This window comes from Chrysemys picta, unplaced genomic scaffold (genome assembly GCF_011386835.1).
Source record: "Chrysemys picta bellii isolate R12L10 unplaced genomic scaffold, ASM1138683v2 scaf4, whole genome shotgun sequence".
Lineage (NCBI taxonomy): Eukaryota > Metazoa > Chordata > Testudines > Emydidae > Chrysemys > Chrysemys picta.
This window is the reverse complement of record NW_027052711.1, coordinates 276916-295785: the sequence shown is the minus strand read 5'-3', so window position 1 is coordinate 295785 and position 18870 is coordinate 276916. Positions and strand designations below refer to the sequence as shown.

The following is an 18870-nucleotide window of genomic DNA, read 5'->3' as shown; positions in this document are numbered from 1 at the left end:
CGTGGAAGAAGCTGTCGATGGGAAACGAACAGGAAACGAAACACTGACAGAGATAAGGCACTTCCAGACAGAATACCAAACATCCATACGGGAACAACTGGGGAACGCCCACTCACTTGGCTCCAGCCAAGTAGCAAGGTTTATTCTTCCCAGGCTTGAGCCTAGGGTACGAACCCACTAAAGACCCCACCCTACAGAGGAAGTGGGGTATTGTGTACATCTTGTACATGGTAGGTTGCAGGGTTGCTACTAGCAGTTCAGGCTTCTGTACCGAATAGGGAATGGCTACAGAGTGATGTGTCCGATGTGTTCACTTTAAGATCCTTTAATGCACTGCCAGCAGGGCCAGCTCTAGGTTTTTTGCTGCCCCCGCCCCCTCGCGTGCTTTTTTTGTTGGCTTTTACACGTGTTTGCACTTTGCAGTTTTGTTTTGACTGTTTAAAATAAAAAAATAAAAAAGAAACAGAGAATTTGTAGTGAAATAAAACAATTTCCTACTAGTGTAATTTTAACATTTAATTTTAACAAAAACACAATTACAAACAATTTGAGTTCAACTATACACTGTAATGAAAAACTTTAGTGTCTTCCAGTTTCTCATAAATTAAAAGAATTTATATGAACTGAATTTTTCTGTTTTTTATACTTGCATAGTCTTTTAATAAGTCAGTGAAACCTAATTTTTTTTGCAATACTACTTTCAATTGAAATTAATGCCAGTCCTGACATACGATTTTGAGACATGGTGGACCTCAAATAATTTTTTAGTAATTTCAGTTTTGAGAAACTGCGCTCACCAGAAGCCACTGATACTGGTAATGTTAAAAGAATGCGTAATGCTATAGCAGTGTTTGGAGTGAAAAAATCATTTCTTGCTATAAATTCTAATACTTTTAGAGGAGAAGTTTTAGGACTTATTAGCTCAGATAAAGCTATTAATTCATCATACAATTCTACTGCATCAATCCCTCCCCCTTTGGCCAGGTGTAGACTGGTGCTTAATTGTTCGATAGCTTCATGTTTGTGTTCTCAGTCAAATTATTTTGGTGCTAACTTCTCCTCAGTCCTGGCAATGTGGTTATCATGAGCAACCTACACAACTCTTGCTGATGTGCTTCTTGTGTTAGGAGGAATGACTCTCACGGTGGCAGTAAATGATCAGAAATCTCAGTAATGCACAAATGAGATCATTCTCTCACAACTTCAAACCCACACATGATTACTAACCATGGCATTTCAATGCAGCGTGATTTCCTGCATGATGGAGAAAAGCAGCTTGCCATATGGATCGCTGCTCCATCACATACCTTTGCAAGTATATTCACACACATGAGTCACAGTAGACAAGAATCATTAGTGTTTGGCCAATTGTAAGCTCTACTCGAGTGTGCATCAGTGATTATTTTGTTATGTGCTACATTTTGGGAAACATAAGCTGGTTCCTGCTTATAGGGGTCTGAGCCACATAGGAATTATTTTCAATTATATTTGATTGAAAATACACTATGGAAATATGTTGGAGAGCCTATATCAAGGGCTTTTACTCTCCTAGGCTGGCATTACAGATTGTCTTGTGTAACCTAGCAGCATGAACATCATCATCATGTGAAAATAACTATTCTTGGCTTCCATGTTCCATGCAGGAAATTCATTTGCTTTCAGCTAGAAAAATTGTTTGTGCTGTTCAGAGCTGCAGATGAGGCAAGATTCAGTAAGCACGCAAGGACCCAGTTCTGCTGCCCTTACTGTCATTAATGGGGCTACTCACAGGAGTAAGAGCTGTAGGATCAGGCCCAGATCCAGATCATATAGTGCTGTAAAATAATTTCAGAAAATTCTAAGGAAGATCAACAATCTCACTAGTGCCTAATGCCTAAACTAGGCAGTGGAGATTGGTGGCTTGCCTCACCACTCTCTCCCCAAACTGATGGTGTGCTCACTCTTTACCATCATTCATTGCCTTTTCCCATTTGTCAGCAATGAGAAGTAGAAATATTTAATAGCTAGCAAAATCTCCCTAACTTAGTTCAGAGAGGCAGTCTGCTCTAGTAGGTAGGAACACAGCCTAGGAGTCAAGCAACCCGCTTTCTGTTCCTGGCTCTGCTACAAGTGTCATGTGTGGAAGTGAGCAAGCCATTTCACCTTTCAGTATCACCATTTCCCCATCTTTAAGAGGGACAGTAAAGCTTATCCCCCTCTGTAAAGTGACTCGAGATGTACAGGTGAAAAGCACTACACAAGAGCCAGGTATCATTGGTTTCAGTACTCTGATGTTGCCCCATACATGATTCTCTTCTGGTGTTTGTTCTGACAGCATTCTGAATGAGCTAAGAGAGTCAACGGCCAAAACCGAGGCTTCATTTCAACGTGCCCAGACTTCGATAGGAGGCTCCAGATTGCAAGCTGTCTCTCCAGTTTCCCTCAGGAGCTTTTCGGAAGAAGCACGAGAAGAAAGCTCTTGGCTTCCAGAATGGCTGGTGAAAGAGTTACTGAAAGGGCAGCAGAGGAGTCACTCAATAGGACTCCTGGAGAATATATTGGAGCATGAAGGTTTTCGGCGACACATTGACTCTGCCAAGAGTCTGAGGAAAGGAAAGGTATTGTCAATGCTCTCCAGTTTGTGTCTCCTGTAGTATGCCCCCTTTGTGAATAGGATTTGCCACAGGAGAGGAGCCAGAAAGCCAGAATCCTTGTTTTCAGTGTGAGTGTAATGATCTTAAGAACTTTACAATGTAATGTGCGTTTAAAAAACCCCCTAAAAAGCCTGTTTAGGAATATGCTTGCCTTTTGATGCACTGAGTTATATGACTAAATCCCTGCACGGTGACAGGGATGCATACTCAGATGCAACCCAGCTGAAAATTTATCTGGCCATCTAAGCAATTAGAGCATCAAAAAGCCCTGGATGCTGGCTCTGCAGTAGGTTTTATGGTGCGAGTTGGCCAATGTAGGGATTGCTGCTCAGGTACCTGAATTACCTGAATGCATTCCTATAATCAAGACCATCAGCCAGAAAGTCTCAAAAGAGTGACTGAGTGTGGGCTTGGGAGGATGATACCTCTAACACTCAGCTGCACCAAGCCTCCACTTAGCTAGTCTAAAAAGGAATGTGGCGAGTTGGGGTGGAATATCAGTCGCTGGAAGTTGGGCTGAGTAAGGGCTTGTCTACACTTGAAATGCTAGAGCAGAGCAACTGTGGCGTTTCAGTGTGGACGCTGTCTATGCCGATGGGAGAGGTTCTCCCATCGACATAAGTATCCCACCTCCCTGAGAGGCGGTAATTAGGCTGATGGGAGAATTCTTTCATTGACCTAGCACTGTCTACACAGGGACTTACATCGGTTTAACTATGCCATTCAGGGGTTTGTTTTTTGAGGTTTACAGGCTATTCTACATAAACTGGGCTGCCCAAGAAGGTTCATATAAATCATCCATCTGTTCCATGACCACATGACAGTGCTAGTGCTCAGCAGCAGTGACTTTGCTGATGCATTTGAAATTTCGAATGGAGTGAAGCAAAGCTGCGTACTTGCTCCAGTGCTGTTCAATTTGTTCTTTGTCTGTGTCCTCAGCCATGCCACAAGGGACTTGGATCAAGGGATATATATCCAGTACCAGCTCGATGGCTCCCTCTTTGATCTTCAAAGACTCAATGCTAAGACCAAGATGCTGGAGAAACTTCTCATCGAGGCACTTTTTGCAGATGACTGCGCCTTGATGGTCCATAGACATGACCACCTTCAGGTCATTGTTGATAGGTTTTTTTGAAGCATCCCAGCTCTTTGGACTTACCGTCAATCTCGGGAAGACAGAGGTCTTGTTCCAACCAGCACCTCATTCCAATGCCCCAGTGTCAGCCATCTTCATCTAAGGCACTGAGCTGAAAAATGTGGATCAGTTCAAGTATTGGGCAGCACAATCTAGAGTGACAGTTCCCTTGATAAGGTAATTGCCTCCAGAATCACTAAAGCCAGCCAGGCCCTTGGCCGACTGCAAACAAAAGTCCTTAACCAACACAACATTCGTCTCTCCACTAAATTGAAGATCTACAGTGCAGTGGTTCTAACATCTCTCCAGTATGGATCTGAGACATGGCCTCTTTATAGACATCACATTAAATAGCTTGAGCAATTTCACATGTGCTCCCTCTGCTCAATAACGAGCATTCACTGGCAGGACAGAGTGACCAATATTAAGGTCATTGAGCATAGGCACTGTCTCCATGGGTGCTGCACGGCTTGAGCACCCACAGAAAAAAATTAGTGGGTGCTTAGCATTCACTGGCAGCCAGCTTCCCCCTTCCCCCCCAGCACTTTCCGTCCACCAGCGGCCCTGCCGATCAACTCCTCCCCCTCCCTCCCAGCGCCTCCCACCCGCCGCAGATCAGCTGTTCTGCGGCGTACGGGAGGCATTGGAGGGGAGGGGAAGGAGCGGGGATGGGGCGCACTCAGGGGAGGGGCGGAACTGGGCAGAAAGGGGCAGGAAGAGGCAGGGCAGGAGTGGGAGCTTGGGGGAAAGGGTTGGGGGGGTGGGGCCTGGGGCAGAGCAGGGGCAGGCAGAGGCAGGGCAGGGTGGGGACTTGGGGGGAAGGGGTTGGGTGGGGGCGGGACCTAGGGCGGAGTGGGGGGTTGAGCACCCCCAGGGCCTGGAGGAAGCTGGGGCCTGTGTCCTTGAGAGACCAAACACAACCAGCATTGAGGAAAATTTACAGAGAGCACAATTTAGGTGCACCAGACATGTCATCAGAATGGAAGAACACCATCTCCCAAATCAGATCTTGTAGTTGAGTCAGGGCAAAAGAAAGAAGGATCGTCCATATAAGCACTTCAAAGATAATCTGAAGAGCAGTCTCCAGTGGGCTGGCATCATTCGTAAAGAACTTGAGCAAATGGCTCAGAACAGGACTTACTGGCAGTCTCTGATAAGATCAGCATATAACAGGTTTGAGAGGGATCGACAAAATCATCTCCAGGCTGCATGTGAAAGGCGCCACAGAGCTGTATCATCAAACATCCAAGATACAGACTTCCCATGCCCTCAGTGTGGCCAATTCAGTGCACCAAGGTTTGGACTTCGGAGTCAATTGTGTAGCCATAGATGAGAACTGCAACAATATTGTTGTCATCATCCGCAATGGACTGCCAACATGCAATGATATTAGTAACCAGTGGGTTATGAGCTTTGCGTTCATACCTTGCATGACACTTATCAGATACATTTCATGACATTTAAAGAATTGAAGTACATTAGAACTGGTTAGGCCAACTGGAAATTCATTAGCAGATATCAGAGTGCCCCTTTCCCCCTGGGCTGTTCTTAATGTCACAGTAAGAAATATTAAAATGTTCCTGGTTGAAAACATATTACGCAGAGAGAAGGGTAATTACAAGGGTGGATTAATCAGACAAATTCTGCACTTGTATCCAAGTATGAAAAGCTGATAGCCTTACCATGAGAGGCGACATTTGGGAGTGTCTGTGCAATGATATGTACTGTTACATATATGGGGAATTATCAGTGTGTTAAGGTTCTGAATGTAGCCAGCATTAACAAGATATTTCCAGAAGCCTGAGCAGACTCAGTCAAAAGTACCTCTTCTCAAACCAACTGGCCTCTGGAGTTCTTATTAAATATTACATCCACTGAAACTGTGTGTGTGTGTGTGTGTGTATTTGTATTCAAGAGCAGAATTTTCCCCTTAATATTTGTGTGGTGCTTGGAAGGTGTAAAGCTCAATATAAATGATAAGTATTATTACTCTTGCATGTTTATACAGTGGTAAAAATATCATGTCTGGTAAATTGTCATTGTGTCTGTTAGATCAGTCATGATGCACTCTCACTTTGCCACAGATATTGTGGATAAGAAGGAACTTTAAGTGAACCAGCTAGAGACTCCAGCCAGTAGGAGCCATGGCGAAAGGAGCCAAAGCAGGGAATGCTGCATTGGTGCGGGTGGGGAGAGGTAAAATGAGGTCCAGCCAGGGCCACCACTTCCCCCAGTATCCCTGCACTGTTCTGGGTGCAGGGATACTGGGGGAAGACACCCCACCCCATCTCTGGGGAAACTAGGATCCAGGTGGTGCCTTCACACCTCATCCCTACCCCACCATGTGGCCTTGTGGGGGGGAGAGGGGTGGAACTACAGGGAGGACCCAGCTAGATGCTCTGTCTAGTAGAAGCAGAGAAAGCAGAATTCAGAGACTTGTGTACAGTTTTGACAGGACTTTCTCTGCCCTGTGCTAATTGGTGGTTTGCTGTAACCCTCTCCGACTCCCTCCCCTTCCTCACACTCTCTTAACCGCAGCTGCATTCCACATCTGCCCCTCTTACCACCTTCTCCCCTGCCCAGTCCCTTTCACCCCCCTGCCCTTCAGTGTCCCATCTCCCTTCAGTTTTCTTTCCAGGTAGCTGATCTCTTCCAAACTAAACTCACCTGCCCTCAAAAAATTGTGGAACTAACCTCAGGTTTGCTGCCATCACATTGTTCGCTCTGTTTGTGTGTTTATAACCTTTCCCTTACCCTGCATCTGTTTTGCTTATTTAGACTGTAAACTCCTTGGGGTAGGGACAGTTTGCTATTCTGTTTGTACAGTGCCTAGCACAATGGGATCCTGTCCTTGGTTGGTCCTTAGGCACTGCCTTAATAATTATGATTAGCACCAAAGTGAAATGCAGCCTGATGCATTGTTTATCGTTTCAATGAAGCCAACAATTGTAGTGTCTCATAGATTACAACTTCAAAAGACTCATTGTTTATTCAATAAATTATTGACGAATGCAGCTCAGTGAACATTTGAAACAATTGCTTGTCATTCTACTGAATAAATAACAACACTTAAAACACTTACAGTAAATATTGCCTCCTAGATTCAAAGGGATGCAGGGAAAAGGATAGATGGATGCTCTTTTACTTTGTCGTCATAGAGGTATATAAAAAACTCATTTCATATTTGAGGGTCTGATCATGTAGTGGTTTGAGTGTCTCCAGCAATGTGTTTGGCTTCAGTAGAAATTGAAAACAGTCAAGTGAAGTTGAGTGCTCTCAATATTTTACAGGATCAGGCCTTTAGTCTGTCATGAGGTTTAGTTTAAAGAGGATTTTGATAAAACAAAGAACGGGCCTAATCCACTTCCGGTTACAGGCAATTACAACCCCCCTTTGTCTTCAGTTGGTTTAGGATTGAATCTTAATTCAGAGAATGTACAATTGGGATTTTCTTTGCATTGATGCAACAGTTATGTTTAAGAAAACAATCTGAGGGGAAAGAAGAAGTTGGTTTAACTTGTACATTAGTAGAGATCCTCTTCTTTCCTTTCCTCTCGACTCCCTTTTAGACATGAGCACACTCAGGCTTCGTATCAGTTGTGTATTCCATTGCATGCTGATGTGTCACTTTTGTGTCTTCACTAAATGTGTGGCTCTAATACAGTATATATATTTTTTAACTCTTGTTTTCTCTCTTTATTTTGGAAAGATTGAACAACAAGTGACCCTCGAACAACTTCAGAAACTAAATACAGCTTTTCAGGTATGAAATCAGTGAAATCATATCAGTACATAGCCCTGATCACAAAAGGAAATGCCCAATTTATGCAAAACAATATGTTGATTAGAAATAAACTTTTGGGGCAGGAACTATTTTTCTCTGTACAGCAATGAGCCTGTTTTGGGTACCACTGTAATACAGGAATCATTTATAGAATGATGGTCGGTGCTTCAGATGTCTCATGTAATGTTATGTCTTGTGCTTTTATGTAATGTTGTTAATAGGTACACTATGCACTGAGGTTTGTTTCCATATGTAGATGTCACTCACACCCATGTTTGTTTCTCAGAACTGTGGTCTGTCCTAGTTTGCTTTTTGGTAAAGAATAGTTCAGGCTGAACTTGTGGATTTAATTGTTAACTTGACAAACTTTCTTTTTTTCTCTGAACTATATATGGGGTTTTCTTAATGCATATGCCTAGCAGAATGCCGAGAAGATTTGAACATTCTTTTTGGAACATGTCTTTGTACAAAATAATACAATTTGCTTCATGCAAATATTTTAGGATCAGTGTTCTAAAATCAGGTTGTTTGGATTCTAAAACCCCAATATGTGGATCATTTCTTTATACCCAGATTGTTCTGTAAAAGGACAAGCAGCAAAAGTGATCAGGGGCTCTCCAGTAAAGTTATTGCATTAAATAACAGAAATACAGTGAACTCCCAATGATTTCAAAGAACAATATACAGAGAGAGCAGATCTACCAGTGGCCTGTACATCAGTGTAGTTACACCAGTGCAAAACCCTAATGGCAGACAACAGCACTGTTGCAATCTCCTTTACGCTGAAGTTACACCAGTGTGAATTTCCTAGTGAGGAGCTGCTGTTTGGTAGGAGTAAGAGGGGAAATGGGAGCTGTGCTCAGGAACTGGAGTCGCCAACCACCATCAGGAGTTGTTGCAAGGAGAGAAGGCAGGAACTAATGGAAGGAGAGGAATGTCTGTGGGGGAAGGAAACCTAACACCCAGGTATCAGGAGAAGGGAGCTGGTGGCCAGGCGGCATGTGCAAAGGGAGAGGAGGAGCAGGTACAAGGGAAACATGCAGTGGAGATAGCATGGTACTTTGTTTTTCTCCAAAGAGGATACTTGTTGCAATCCAATACCTAACTACTTCCCTAATGCTGCTATTGTTCTAGAAGTCCCAAGGTGGTGTTCTGCATGACTGTGAATGGCCGGGAAAGTTTCTGTCAGAGAACGGCTGATCAGGGTACTAACCTGGTACTTGAGAGATCTGAATTCAATTCGCTGCTCCATCCCAGACTTCTGGTGTGATTTTTGGGCAAGTTGCTTAGCCTCTCTGGGCCTCAGTTCCCCGTCTGCAAATGTGGGGGTAATTGCACTTCCCTATTTCCCCGGGGTGTTGTGAGGATAAATACATTACAGGTGCTCCGATACTGTGGTGATGGGGCCATCCCATAGATGAGATGAGCCAAATTATCAAAAAGCTTGAGAATCTCTGCAGTAACTAAAATAGCAGTTTTTTAACTTGGCAAGTTGCTTGTGAAGGAGTCAATGAGCCAACTGCAAAATGAGATGGATGTGCTGACTAAGCCCCCTGCTAGCGGCTTCCTGAAACCTGCACAAATGTTGCAACCTTTTAGAGGGAGTTTGATAAGCTGAGCAGTGCAGTCATCAGTTCTGGAAGTGCAATGACTCCTCCCATCTGTTTGAATTCAAGCCCTAGAAATAGCACTCCGAGGCATTAATCTATGGTCTGAAATGAACAAAACTCAATGCTCAGGCTCAAACTGACACTTACTTGCACTTCTAGCCAAGCATGTCCTACTAGCTCAGAGCACCTGTGCTCCCACAGGGGGTCAGCAAAAGGGAGGAAGGGGAAAGTGAAACAGGGCTACATGGCTGGAGGGAGAAACAAACGGGTAACCCAGAAGAGGGGCCAGTGAGAGAAATGAGAAGGGGGTGGGGGAGCGAAGGGCCCAATCCAACTGAAGTCCATGGAAGCTGTTCCAAGGTCTTTTATAGCAGCAAAGAGTCCTGTGGCACCTTATAGACCAGGGGTAGGCAATCTATGGCATGTGTGCCGAAGGCGGCACGCGAGCTGATTTTCAGTGGCACTCACACTGATTGGGTCCTGGCTACCGGTCCAAGGGGCTCTGCATTTTAATTTAATTTAAATGAAGCTTCTTAAACATTTTAAAAACCGTATTTACTTTACATACAGCAATAGTTTAGTTATATGTTATAGACTATAGAAAGAGACCTCCTAAAAACGTTAAAATGTGTTACTGGCATGCAAAACCTTAACTTAGAGTGAATAAATGAAGACTTGGCACACCACTTCTGAAAGGTTGCCGACCCCTGTTATAGACTAACAGACGTAGTGGAGCATGAGCTTTCGTGGGTGAATACCCGCTTCGTCGGATGCATTTACAGATCCAGACTAACACGGCTACCCCTCTGATACTTGAAGGTCTTTTATGTGATTTGGATTGGGCCCTGCAGGGAGGGAGAGGCAGAGAAGAAATAGGGAAAGAGGATGGAGAGTGAGATGAGGTGGGGGCTAGGGAAAAGAAAGGACGGGGAGCCAGGGAAGGGGCAGTGATAGGAGAGAGACATTAAAACAGTAGAAGGAAGAAAAAGAGACAAAAGAGTATAGTGATAGGGAAGTTAAAAGAAGAGATGGAAGGAAAGAACAAGAGAAGGAAAAATAAAAAGCGAGGAACAATTCATCACTTTCAGGTTAGACTCTATTAATACATTTTTTCACACCGATTTAGAGCCCAGTGGGGAAATCGGGGCCAATTGTAGTCTGTGCCTGAGGGTCATATTTTCAGATTTATGGTGGGGAAACAGATGTATTTGCTCAGTTCATGGACCTGAACATCATTGCAGGCTGGTAGATGGGACATTGACCACTGTTCCAAATTGCCCCATTGGCCATGGGGAGGATTGAACTTCTCCTTCCTCACTTGTGGAACGTGACCCAGAGATTGCCCCAAACCTGGTGGGTCTAGGGAGGCCAGGGCTGCTCACCCAGACATCCTGTGCCCCTTCCTTGGCCCTGGTAGCTTCATCCAGCTCCCTGGCAGCATGACTTCATTGGACTCTCCTCTGTCTGTGTCGGCCTCCGAGACTCAGGGATTATACCACAAAGATGGTACAGCTCCAAGATGTATTAACTTTTCCAGGGCCCTTCCTTGAGACCAGATGGAGGAGGATTTACACGTTCCCTTCAGCCAACCCACTTCTCCTCCCAGCTACCCTCTTTCTCCCCTATTACCCCCCCATACAGACCAGAGAGTTCCCTGCTAGGTCTGGAGGGAAGCGATTAAGCCACCCACTTCTGTATGGAACAGGTGGGCCCTCTCTGTGTTGGATCTATGGAACAACAGTCTGATATGTATTACAAACCCACAATATCCTATCGAGAAGTCTCCCTTGACACCGGGTGTCCTGTGATAGGATGGACTGGCCAAGCAGTACTATAGCATTTACAGCTATGCCAACCCTTACTAACAGCAGCATGTTAGAAGGGTCAGACTAGAGGAGCATGTTGTTCCTTTTCATATAACGTTCCTGTTACTGTTATGTTTCTCTAACCTTGTGGTCTGTCTTAGGCTTCCTACTCGTCATAAATGAACGCAGTAAAAGGCTTGTTCTGGTTGATGATGTCAGACTACTTTACAAGTACACTCGTTGTTTTCCATTATACACTCCATAACTTGCTGTAATACTCTTCTTGGATACCAAACATTTTGAATATTGTCTGTGTTCCCATTTCCTTGAGTTGCTGGTACCCATGTATGCACTGAAAAGTGTTAATGGATATCCAGATAGATTAACACATTAAATCAATACATTAAATTAAAGTATGGCACATACACTTGAAACGATTTCCCTAATAGTTATAATTTTCTCTGCCAGCATTTCTCAAATTTAGCAAACTAAGCCTTTCTCAAAAAAGTCTATATTTATTAGAAGTTTGAAACTACCATAATTTTTTATGTATCCTAGTGCAAAACCAATCTGAATACTTTTTTGGCAAGGATTTGGAAGTTATTTTTAATGAGTGGGATAAACAATATTATCATCACATTCAGGTAACTAAAAAATAGCTACACAGATTTTCTTGATATTATTAAAAAAAAAATTCGGGAGTAAGAAAGCACGAGAGATCTCAGCCGAAACATTATAATTTAGAGCAATAGGCTGATACATGCATATCTAAGCATCTATCTATGGTAATGCTAGCTAAGGCTATATCATGTTTTCTAGGCTAGTGTACTGTAAAAATTCAGGTGGCATCCCACCATATATAGTATAAGACTATGACCAAGTTTTAAAGAGGAAATGGTCCTGAAGATTAGGCTCATGTTAAGGTACTCACATAACAATGCTCTTTTACAATAAGCAAACCAAAGGTAATCTTCTCCAGTAGCTAACTGTGCTTTGTCTGTTGCTGCTTCTGCTTTCAGGGGTTAGAAAAGAATGGATGTAAATCACTGGATATCGAGAAATTCAAGCAGGTAATGAAGAAGTGTATGGCACCACATAAAACAGTAAGTGAGCAATTCTCTTTAAAAAGTTGTATAATGGAAAACCTTTTACATTAAAGTCTAGGTCAGCTCTGTGGGCATAACCCTGAAATCTTGAATATATTTGATCCATGAGCTATTGGATTGACCGGCTTCTTCCTGCAAACCTGAGAACGTTATACATCTGTAATAAAAATTCCAAGCATATCAGTGTTAAAGTTCCCATTTTGGGCTTGAAACTGGGAGTTCTCCTGAGTAAACACTGCAGGATTGGACCCTTTAGGACAACTCTCTTAACAGATCTGAACAACATCTGGAACTTTTTCTTCTGTGTTCAGTCTTCGGATCTGAGGATTTGAAAAGTTTAGATAAAACATAACAAAATTGGACTATTCCAATGTGATTCACATTTGGAAACAAGCTAGGAAATCAAATTTTTATATTCAACAGAATTTTTTTTTAAATTTAAATAATGTAGCATCTGCAAAACCCGTTGTCCCTAGCTGGGGAGAGATGCACTATGAAAACTTAAAATCTTTTGATTATTCTTCATATATTGTACTTGTAATATTTAACAATACTTTTAATATGCCTTTTCCCATAGAGTGATGGACAAATACAAAAACTTTTCATGAAAATAGACTGTGCTGCAACTGGAAGAATTCAGTGGGTGAGTGAGTGTATATGGGTGGTGTTTGTTTTGGGGGCTTTTTGCAATTGGTGGAACAAAACTTTGTCAGTAAGGAATGTGTGTGAGAATCGCAGATCCGCAACTTCCGGAGACATAACTCAAGTGGGACTAAAAGTTTATTTTATCCAACCTTTTTAAATCAGTGGTGGAAATTTAATTCAAAGGGAAGGGCAAAGTATATAATTACAGTTTACAGAATTTTTCTTAAAAGAGAGAGAGAGTATTAAAATGAGATTTATTTTTTCAAATTGAAAATATTCCACAGCATGCATCATTTTGTCCTACTTTAGAGTATGACCTAGGAAGGAGTCCAAGTCTCATGGTTGAATTTTGACTTAAATGAGCAAGAAGTTAGGAAAATGATCCTGGAATCCTTTTTCAATCAAACTTACATAAATTCACAGCTCCAGCGTCTTGTCAATGCTCTCTTTGTTCTGTACAGCACTAAGCATGCAATTGGTGCTCAAAAAATAAAGTACCTGCATCTCATGATATTAATATAGAATGTGACATTGTTTCTGCCTGCTAGAAATAATGACTAGGTAGATGGCCAGTGAGGATTGCTGATATATTTGTTTATCTTATAATAATAATAATATATTATTATCATTTATTATTCTAAATAAAAAATGTGTAACCCTCAAGTTGTGAACATAAGACATGGTTCAGCAAAGAATTTAAGCACAGGGGCCCTTGCTGGTCTGTGTAGCAGCATATTCCTCTTGCATTTGCCTTCGTCCTCTCCCTCACATTCCTTCTATTTATTGCATCAACTTGTTTCATCTTAGATTACAATTTCATTGTGGCAGGTACCTTGTTTTTCTGTATGTTTGTAAAATGCCTAGCACAAAAAGGCCCCAACTCTCACTGGGGCCTCTGGGCACCACCATAGTAACATATTAGCTGCCATTCTATTATAATTATGAATCACCAGCTCTTTTCTGTACTAGGACGAGTTCTGCACATACATGCAGCTAGAATATGCAGAACAAGATATGTCATCTGCCCGATTAAAGGAGCTGACATTCTCGCTTCCTGCTGTGATAGAAGAACGCTCTCATGGAGAGCCTGTCCTACGCATTTGTTCTCTGTTTGACAACACCTTAGTAATGACCCAAGAAGATGGAGTTATTTCCTTCTGGTCTCCACAACTAAAGCTGAAACGAAGCAAGATGGTTTTTGTATGTGCATTTTATTTTCTCATTAACCGCTCATGTTTCATGGAAATGCTAGAACTCTTGATTTCATTGACAATTAAATTGTTTATTTTAATTACAACATTGTAAATAATGATACTCATGATTGATTCTGCTATATTACCGGTATGATAGGGAACTGCTCTTAACATATACGTTTTTATTATGCTCCCTTGTTCTATGGTGATTTAAAGCAGAATGGTTCTTTACATGCTGTGTTTGGAATAAAAGTATGTAATGGCTGAATTTGCAGAGGTCCTGAGCACCCTCCTGGCTTTTCCTGAGGTGACTTTGAAAAGTAGATGTTAAATGCAGTTGAATTTAACTGAAACTACACAAGCAAGGTAGAGAAAGGATCATACATGTAGGGCTGGAAGGGACCTCAAGAGGTCATCTAGAAAGCTCCCTGAGCTGAGGCAGGAACAAGTATATCTAGACCAGTGGTTTCCAAACTTTAACAGCCCGCGAACCCCTTTCACTAAATTGTGACATCTTGTGAACCCCCTCCTAAAAATGAATATTTCCAGGGATTTAAGTTTAAATTTCCTCAGTGTGATGGATTTCGCTTGCTTTGCTCTGCATAGCTCTTGGAAGTCTGGAACCACTGGAGAAAGATAAAATCTCAGGTCTGGTTCGGCATCAAGTCTGTGTCTGTATTTGGTTTTCAGATGTGCATACGAGGAAAATGCTTTCTCGCATAAGTATGTTGTTGAAAATGGTAACAAAACGGCAGCAGCTTTTTCTGCCAGAAAGGGGTATTCGTTTCTTAAACGCCAAAAGTTGATCAATGTTAGATTTCTGAAACTCCTTTTCAGTTCGTAATCACAGGAGATCTCAATCAATTTCTCTTTTTCCTTGGTGTTTAATATCTGTGTTGAGAAAGTGGTATCATCAAAAGGGTTGCGAATTCAGTCATTATCGCCTGACATAGCTGGAAAGTATTCCCTGAAAGTTGTGCAAAGTCCTTTTAGGTGTGCAATTATATTGGTTTTAGTGCACTGATCCAACTGAAGTTTGTTCTGCCAGGAAGTCATGAAGATTACTGAAACACTCAGTATGATTGTTTTCCAAACAACTTCCCCGGAACTGCAACTTCTTTATCAGGGATTCAACTCGCTCTTGCACATGGAAAACTGTTATATTCCCCGTCATTGATGTGGCCCCATCAGTGCAAATGCCTAGGCAACGAGACCAATCTATTTCCTTTTCTTGAAAATATGCATTAGTCAGATTGAAGATATCTTCTCCAGTTGTACGTTCTTCCAATGGTCGGCAAAACAACAAGTCTTCTTCAACCATACCTTCATTCACATAACGTACAAACAGTAGCAAAATAGCTAGATTAGCTACATCAGTTGATTCATCCAACTGTATAGCATAATATGGACTATTTTTCACTCTATGTACAATTGTGGTCTCTACATTATTTGACATGTCATTAATTCTTCGTGACAACGTATTATTGGACAAAGGTACCATGTCAATCCTTTTTGCAGCCTTTTCTCCGAGCATGCAATGAACTACATCTTTTATACATGGACCAATCAAGCTCTCTGCTATGGTATGGGCTTCTGATGCTTTTGCTACTCTGTAGCTCACGCGGTATGACGCTTTAAGTGCATTTTCATTATCAGTACTTGCTTTGGATATAAAACTGATAATGTCACTTTTCTTCTTAGCTAATTTTCGCTTGAAAAAATCAACAGGCTTGTCGAGTTGTGCAGGATGCCTAGTTTCTAAATGGTGCCGAAGTAGAGAAGGTTTGAGGCTGCTGTTTGCTAGAACATCACCACAAATCACACATAGTGGTTTTGGATGTTCTTGATCACCAAGGCATGTAAAGCCATATTTTATATAATCATCGTCATATTTTCTTTTCTTTGTAAGTGACTTTCCAGGACCATCATGATCATTAGACTTAGATTTTCCACAGTGTGGACTTGAGGAAACACCAGCTGATTCCAGCGTCTTTACACTTTCCTTTTTCAGCCACTTATCCATTGAACTTGTGTACAAAAGTTCTAATAAAAATAACAGAGAGAGACTGCTAACAACCAACAAACTAGAAACTGAGAAGATTCACTCACTGAAGGAAATCAGCACTCCAGAGAGAAGGACAATTACTGAGACACCTTAACACTCCTACACTGGCTACAACGTGCTTCTGGCTTGTTTGGCTCGCAAACAGCTTTTCTTCCGCCGAGGAAGGTGTCCTGGGAGGGACAAATTAGCTTGGACCACCCCCCACGTTCAGCGTGGCCCCCTGCTGACTGCCCTGGATGCAAACTTCCCCTGCCTGACAAGGACAGGGATCTGAGTTGCCACCTGCACCCCGCATGGAGTGCTGGGGTTCGGGGCTGCCGGCTCCCCCGCTGACAGGGGAGGGCTGGGGCTGCTGGCTCAAACTGCCCACTCTCCACGAGGCTCGGGCTGCCGGCTCCCTGGCTGACAGGAGGGCTCGGGCTGCCCGCTCAAACTGCCCGGCCCCGCTCTCCCTGGGGCTCGGGCTGTCTGCCCTGCAACTGGGTCCCAGCAGAGTCCTCTGGCCGCCATTAATGAATTTTTTCTTGCGAACCCCCTGAAACGTTCTGCGAACCCCACTTTGGGAACCACTGATCTACACCCTTCCTTTTCTGGTGGTTCTGGAATACTCCACAACCCTGCCCACGGGATAATAAACAGTAACAAGAATAACATCACCAATTTGCTGAGAGTGTGATGCTGTTCACGAGTAACTTCTCAGAGGTATTAACCTTATTTGAGTGCTGTAGGTCCTGATCCAGTGACAATGGCTGTCAACTCTACCAGGGTTCAGTGGGACTTGCGTGCTTAGCACTCTGCAGGATTGGACCTGTATATAATAATTTGACACCGTATAATGTTTTGTGTTTTGCTTGTGGGGTATATCCTGTAGACAGCAGCTTTGCATGTAAGAAATGGTTCCACTCAGAGGGACTTGGGAAATGAAACAAACTAAGGGCTGACCCCGAGAGATGCTGAGTGCCTCTTAATTTCCATTATATTCAGTGGGAAGTGTCCTGTGCTTTGCAGGATCTGGCTATAAAGGACATATACTTTTCCTAGTTAATCCATGCAACCCATTTCAGTGGGTTTGCAACAGTGTCCCCAAGAACAGACTCGGCCCCCAGCTGTGGTGTCTTGTCTTTCCATGTAATGTAGGGATGACAACTAGCTCTCTCACTTTTTAGGAAAAACCTGTCAACAAAAAATCTAAGTGGGCGACAGATTTCACTGTCATGACACATTACAACAAACTCATCCTGGGAACTGGGTAAGTGCTCTTCTTTACCAGAATCGGAACTAAAAATGAATGTGGTATTATTAGCATTAATTATCTCTGGGGGCTGGGAACTTGCAGAATAACTCTGCATAAGTGAAACAGTTGGTGATGTGAGTTCATGTTCCGAAAACACTGTCACAGCTGGTGTTCTTATGGACAGCCTCATGGTGGCTGAGCTCCCCTCTCACGCCCACAGAGGGGCCTTCCAGGTCCGTGTAGAGTGAGATTGGGAATGCAGAATAGGGAAGCATGTGCTGACCATATTGTCATTAATTAATTCATTTATTAGGTTATTAATAATTGTAACATAAAGCTGTGCATGCCCCTTTAAAGAAATAAAACTTGTTCCTTGTCCTGAAGTGCGTGAATCTAAATTATTGTACCAACCCCCACCCCCAAATCCTTAAATACCAGGTTCAGGATTTAAATCCAGCCCAAACTGGTAATGAAATGACAAAAAGTGATTCCTATCTGATGGCTGCTCAGTGGCCTGTGTGCCATGAGATTGGTGATCTCAAGCCAATGAAAGGGTGCTCCTATTTGAAAAATCACCACCACCACAGATTGCAAGCTTGTTAGAGTCCTCTGCTAAGAGGCCAAGGATGGAATGAACATGGAGACTGGTCCCTTAGAGGAGGTCTCTCGGGGTCAGGGATCAGATACATTAGTGGGGCAGTGTAGAGAAGATGGTCTTGCAGCATCCTCAAAACACTTGTTTGATAGTTAAACAGAAGATTTCAATCTCCGGGACTGCTAGATAAACAACATGCTTAAATTAACTGCACTTCACACCCATTAAAAATATATATTTTAAAAGACAAAATGTTTAAAAGAAAAGATTTACAGTGCCTCAAAGGGATGACTGAAACCTGCTGCTCATTTAAAATCTGTCTTTTTTTTTTTTTTGGCAGGGATCGTGAAATCCAGTTGTATGAGATGTCCAACTTCGAACCATACTGCCAGATCAGTGGTTTGGAAGTGATCCCTTTAAAACTGGACTACTGGTAAGCAACGTTCTATGTTCATGTTGTCAGTCCCAGGTCAACAGAGGGACCTAGACAAATTAGAGGATTGGGCGAAAAGAAATCTGATGAGGTTCAGCAAGGACAAGTACAGAGTCCTGCACTGCTACTGACTAGGGACCGAGTGGCTAGGCAGTAGTTCTGCAGAAAAGGACCTAGGGGTTACATTGGATGAGAAGCTGGATTTGAGTCAGTGTGCCCTTGTTGCCAAGAAGGCTAACGGCATTTTGGGCTGTATAAGTAGGAGCATTGCCAGCAGATCGAGGGATGTGATCTTCCCCTCTGTTCGGCATTGATGAGGCCTCATCTGGAGTACTGTGTCTAGTTTTGGGCCCCACACTACAAGAAGGATGTGGATGCGTGTGGGTGTGTGTGTGAGAGAGAGAGACCGAGAGAGACATGCATTGCCCCTTTAAGTATGCTGACGCCACTCTAAGTACATTGCCTTTTTAAGTAGATCAGCAAGGAGACACCCTGACATTAGCACCCCTCTTCCCCGCCCCTCTGCACAGCAAGCAGGAGGCTTCCGGGAGCAGCTCCAAGGCAGAGGGCAGGAGCAGCACACAGCAGTGGGGGTGGGGGAGGAGGGACAGCTGAACTGCCCGGCAATTGAT

At 43.0% G+C, this 18870-nt stretch overlaps 2 protein-coding genes across 5 annotated transcripts in view; one reads left to right on the top strand and one right to left on the bottom strand.

Moving 5' to 3' along the window:
- Positions 1–18870, bottom strand: part of LOC135977564 (beta-1,3-glucosyltransferase-like) — a 175383-nt gene that overhangs the window by 128285 nt on the left and 28228 nt on the right. The gene's annotated exons all lie outside the window — the stretch shown is intronic.
- The window catches only part of LOC122172093 (uncharacterized), a 32236-nt gene that overhangs the window by 1224 nt on the left and 12142 nt on the right, over positions 1–18870 (top strand). The window contains exons 2-8 of the mRNA XM_008167582.4: positions 2315–2597; positions 7478–7531; positions 11987–12070; positions 12651–12716; positions 13688–13918; positions 17143–17225; positions 18146–18238. Of these exons, the coding sequence (XP_008165804.2) occupies positions 2315–2597; positions 7478–7531; positions 11987–12070; positions 12651–12716; positions 13688–13918; positions 17143–17225; positions 18146–18238 (894 nt within the window). The remainder of the gene's footprint in view (positions 1–2314; positions 2598–7477; positions 7532–11986; positions 12071–12650; positions 12717–13687; positions 13919–17142; positions 17226–18145; positions 18239–18870) is intronic.